This window comes from Ciona intestinalis, chromosome 8, assembly GCF_000224145.3.
Source record: "Ciona intestinalis chromosome 8, KH, whole genome shotgun sequence".
Classification (NCBI taxonomy): domain Eukaryota; kingdom Metazoa; phylum Chordata; class Ascidiacea; order Phlebobranchia; family Cionidae; genus Ciona; species Ciona intestinalis.
Window position 1 is genome coordinate 5,469,312 of NC_020173.2, and position 5,647 is coordinate 5,474,958.

The following is a 5,647-nucleotide window of genomic DNA, read 5'->3' on the forward strand; positions in this document are numbered from 1 at the left end:
GTGAAACAGAACTTGTGAAAAAATGGAAGATATTGTCTGTCTTCAAGGCATAAAGATGGCAATTTTCGGTGATAGAAGTTACATTCTTGCTTCGCACGTCATCGCTGAAACAAAATGTGCATAGGAAATAAAACATGATGATGAAAATGGACACGTAATTCGCAAGTCCTTTAATTATCGCTCTGCTAAAACGGAAACAAACGTGGGATCGCGCTACTGAGGGCTTGTCCGAATACGTAAAAGCCTAACACGCTAACTAAAAGACATATCATGTCTAATATTTACATTTTTCGTTTTAAAAGTTACATTGTTCGTCTTTTAAAGTTTTTAATAATAAAACTTCGATCAAGTATAAGTGTATGTATAGTACTGTGGTCTAAGGTAGGACACTTATAGCACATATAGTAGGGTGGGGTAAGATGGGACACCGTTTCATTCTGTTTCTCGTCCCATTTGGTAGTAAGCAAAGAACATTCAAAGAATTATAAAACTATATTCTTACGACTCCCATAGAACGTTGTTAATTGTTTGTTAAACTTTTGCTAAAAATACAGTTTATTATGTAAGTGTACAACGAAACAAACTTCGTACATCCATAATCAAAGTTAATTTTCAAAAAACTCAACTCGGGGGTCTCATTAGGCTAAAAATCTGAATACACGCATCACATTTTGGTGGATCTTGAATAGGGAAAGCTCCCTTTTCAAGAAATACTCACCGGGCCCCCCACCGGGCGTGTTTTAGTATGACTCGTAACACCGGGTCCTCACCGGGCCCCACCGGGCCCAACCGGGCCCCGCACCGGGCGTGTTTTAGTATATTTTTTTCCACCGGGCCCCGCCGGGCGTGTTTTAGTAGGACCGGAAGCAATTACGTAGTTGTTGCGTAAGGTGATTCCCCTTTTCAAACTTGTCGTTCGCAACTTTTGCCACTTGAGTGATACATTTACATTCAAAACCGACTGCAACAGTGTATAAATTCAGCTTTTAAATCGACGATGTTACTTACGTTGTATTTATTTATTCATAACTTTTGAATTTTTTTTGACAAATGACCTGATCAATTTTAACCCCCGCTAACTCACTGAACGGCCTATCTACAAAGTTCCCGCGAGAGGGCAGTGCGATGCAATTATAGTAGGTCGGGGAAAGATGGGACGCCCTTTTAGGTAGTAAACAAAGAACATTCAAAGAGTTATAAAACCGTACCCTTAAGTCTTCCATGGACCGTTGTTAATTGTTTAAAACACAATCAGGATATTTGAGTATTATGTGCTGAAGGTTTTTCGTCATTCCCTACCCAACTATAATACAAAGTGGCAATACCACAAATATAATGATGGTAAAAGAACATCGCGTATATATAAATAGCTGTTAATTAACATCTACACGTCATATGATAACCCAACTAATGACGTCACAATATATATTATGATGTCACATCTCCTGACCAGGCCGCTTCCGACAGTATACATAAAATACAAGGTAACATTCGACAGCAATTATACGTCATTGTACAGGTTGTACATTAAGTAAAAATACGTCGGAAATAAATAACAATACACACTAATGTATTTACAGAAATGTATATTCCTAGTGGAATGTGTACTATATCATATGATATTCATCAGACCAGGTCTAGAGATATCTCCTGTAGACCGTGATCAGACGTATATAATATATAGTAGGTGGGAGAGATGAGACACCATTTTATTCGATTTTCTCGTCCCATTTGGTAGTAAACAAAAAACATTTAAAGAATTATAAAACTGTATCGTCAAGACTTCCATAGACCGTTGTTAATTGTTTGAAACACGATCAGAATATTTGAATATTATGTGCTACAGGTTTCACATCTTCCCCACCCTACTATATGATGATCCTTTTATTTTTGTTGGTGTTTTTTTGCAGTGAGTTCATATAGTAGTGCGCTGGTCAGGCAAGGTCAAACCGCTAAAGAAACTGCGTACGTGACTAGCACCAGCTTTGGCGAGTGTTTTTCCTCGAGCGACGTGATAAATTTGCCGCTTTGTTTATACTGCAAGCTGCGGACATGTAAATACGTAAACTTTTCGCACGAAATGACGACGAATAATTGTAAAATTGCGGCTCCGACGGATTCGCTTCGGAATGGCTCGTAATCGAAGTAAAGTTTGTATGTATACGGACTTTTATGCTGCAGACCACAGCAGAAATAGACTGGTGGTTCACTAAGTAAGTTTGGAATTTATAAACCCCGTTAAACTTTTGAGAATATGCAACTTAAACCGAATATACATTTTTCTTTGAGTACAGAAAAGCCCAAAACCAAAATTTTCGTTTGAGGTCAGAAAGCTAATGAACAAAAGCTGCAGTAATTAATTAAGCCCAAGTGAAAAAAAAAGAGAAAGTGATAAAACCAGGTTTCCGTAAGTGCGTAATAGTCATACAGAGCGTGATAAATCATAAAATTACAAGTTATCATATTTGTTGCTGACGAACATGATGCAAAGGTCACAGACTTCAACCTATATTGCTATGAGCTTAGTTCAGAGAGATACAAGCCATTATTTAAAAGGCTAGATGTTGTTTTCGCATTACAAATGTGCTGGTCATATAAATGACGTTATGCGGCAGCGGGAGTATATTTAAGTTCCTTTCAAATGGTTGTTACGTGGCCGCATGCGGGTAAAATACATCTGTCATGTAGACACCGCCTTGTTACGACGAGAGTCGGCGGTCGCTTGATGCGACAAACAAATTCGCTGCAAAGGATCGCGCGGTTCTCGCTTCGGCTGATACCGTTGGCTCAATTGAGATAAGTCTACGCAGGTAAACACTTTCGAACTGAACTATGACGTCGCTCCGTGATGCGGTGTAGGTATAGATCGCCGGGTAAAGAGAAACGGATCGTGTGGTTCGTACTTCCACGAAGCGTGGAAATGGGATCCGGAAAACAAAAGAAAAAACGACAGCTATATGACGACAGCAGATACCGAGGAGCGAACAGCAGTAGCACATTGAAGCACTCCGTTTTAACCGGGGCTTTCCAACGCCAGCATTTTAAAGTTTTTCTCCGAACATAACTTTTAATATAGATTGGTAGAAGTGTCGTATAAATTATAATCAAAATACATGGCTCAGTTGGAAACACAGCGGGGCCTTCCATACAGCACTGACAGCGTAAGAGAATTTAGTAAAGGAATTTGCAATAGAATAAGCGACAGTTTGCTATTCCAATAATGTAACTCATTTTAATTGTGTCGTTTATCAATTTGTTCATAGCCAGATACAAGATTATAGTGGCATCTGAAATGAATATGTTAACATCGTGTGTTCTTGTTCTGTTTGCTGCAATTCAACTGGCCGGAAAATGTAAGATGTTCTGCATTGTATTGAGTGAATATATAAGTCAATATTGAAATCAGCTTTTTATGTTGACGCCATTTTTATTATGGCTATACTGACCATGGGGTTCAACATGGGGCATATAGCAGGGTGGGAGAAGACGGGACCCCTTTAGCACATAACATGCTGAACCTGTTTTAAACAATTAACAACGGTTTATGGGAGTCGTGGGGATATGATTATATATTTCTTTAAATTTCCCGTGCGGTTTACTACCAAACGGGACAAAATGTAGACTAAAAAGGTGTCCCATCCTCCCCACCTTACTATATTCTAATTTACAATTTTGATTAAAGCTTTTTTTGTTTAAACCTACACGGGTATAAACAGATATGACTAAACCCGAAAAAAAAATTAAAACCCTTTCTTTCAATTTTTGAATAATTGTATCAGAAACCGACTTATTATAGTGTGTAAAAATATGTTTCATGCAATAACATATCGTGTTTAATATTCGTTTTACCCGGGGGTGAAATTATCAGAAATTTAATCTGCTACGTGCACTTTACGGTGTGACATGGCCTTAATACGTCAAAGGCTCAATGCTACAGGCAAGATAATGACTGTTATAGAACGTTCATCTCGCTTCAAGCAAGTCTTCGCCTCACCGACCCCCTAAGCTATACGGGTATAAATAGAATTGACTAAACCCGCAAGAAATTTAAAATCCCTTTTGTATGCACGTAGGTGATGCATACTGTGGTGATAAGTGCAGCGGCAGCAGCAAACCATATTGTTGCGAAACTCTAGGTCGAAGTTTTTGCGCCTACGACTTTTCAGAGTGCGCGCAGAGGCGACCTGTCCCAACAAAAAAAACATTTTCTTCAAATCAACCGTAAGTTTTTACGTTTGGTTACCTCTAGTTTTAGCACACCAAAACAGTTGGACGGGGGAAGACGGGACACCTTTAGCACGTAATATCCAAACATCCTGAATGTGTTTTTAACAATTAAGAACGGTATATGGGAGTCGTGAGAATACGGTTTGATAATTCTTTAAATGTTCTTTGTCTACGCCAAAAGGGATGAGAAAAATGAATAAAAATGTGTCCCATCTTCTCCCACCCTATTATATATAACGCTACACATAGGCATGCATGTGGTTCATAATACCGTCGATACCTTTTATAATGCCCTAGTGAATTAAACAGGATGTTATGATACCCTTTATAAGTATTACAGGGTGTATGTAGTTATATGTGGTTACATATGTAACGTAACGCATATGTAAAGTATCCATTACAGCAGTTATATACGTGGCTATATTAATTGAAACATAACACCTTCTAATGTGTGTTAAATAAAGACATTAAAGACTAAACCTTAGGGAAATCAAAACCCATTATTGCAATGTTATTAGCATTAAGCTGTCATTCCCAACCGCTACAGAATTAATGTCAGTCGCAGCCACATATTAAAATTATCGACTGTTAGTCACAGCTTCAGCAAGCATAATCTCCATGCCCTGAAACCTTGTTATAACTTTTCCATTTATAGTGCTGTATTTAAATGTACGCGGTGCGGCTGTCTAAAATTAACACACATCAAACGGCGACGTTATACAGTTTAAAATCTTTACCTTGAATTTACATTTAGATTTCCGCTGCCCGTTATTATCGTGGCCAGTTTATCCGCTTTTGTGATTTTATTGGGGGTTCTCTCAGTTTGTTGGTGTGTATGCAAAAAACAACCCCTGGAAAACTACGGCTCCTTTATGAATGGCAGGGCAGCCACGTATAATGAATCAGGTAAGAAAAACAACTTTAATTTTCCTAACCAGTAAATAAACAGTTGAATTTGTTATAAGAGAAAGTTTGAAAAAAAAACGAATTTTAGTCTTATTTTTTAGTATACGGTTTTAGACCGTTATTATTTTTGTACCAGATATACCCTATACATAGAATGCTACGTCACTAAACATATTTATATGTTTAAAATGACGTATACGGGAGTATTTGGATTATGAAACGTGTTTAATTTAATTGAATATTACTTGGAACTCGGGTCATGCCCGTACGATACAAAGCTTATGAAAACAAGCGCAACGCCCATATAAAGTCGTGACTTCTACCTGAACCATTGCATAATAAAACACGATGGTCTACTCGACTCCTACGTTGCAGTTCAAATGAGTTGATCAAGCATATGTGTCTATTCCTAATCCATGGTCTACTAACATATTCTTGTAAACCATGGGCAATCACATTAGAGTACATGTTCAAAGTTTGGCAAATGATAATTACAAACAATTATAGGTATCTA

The 5,647-nt window shown here is 37.9% G+C and overlaps 1 protein-coding gene across 1 annotated transcript in view; it reads left to right on the forward strand.

The window, feature by feature from the left end:
- The first annotated feature begins 3,236 nt into the window (after positions 1-3,236).
- Positions 3,237-5,647, forward strand: part of LOC104265924 — a 3,834-nt gene continuing 1,423 nt past the window's right edge. The window contains exons 1-3 of the mRNA XM_009861085.3: positions 3,237-3,353; positions 4,074-4,221; positions 4,982-5,133. Coding sequence (XP_009859387.1) covers positions 3,293-3,353; positions 4,074-4,221; positions 4,982-5,133 — 361 coding nt within the window. The 5' untranslated portion in view covers positions 3,237-3,292. The remainder of the gene's footprint in view (positions 3,354-4,073; positions 4,222-4,981; positions 5,134-5,647) is intronic.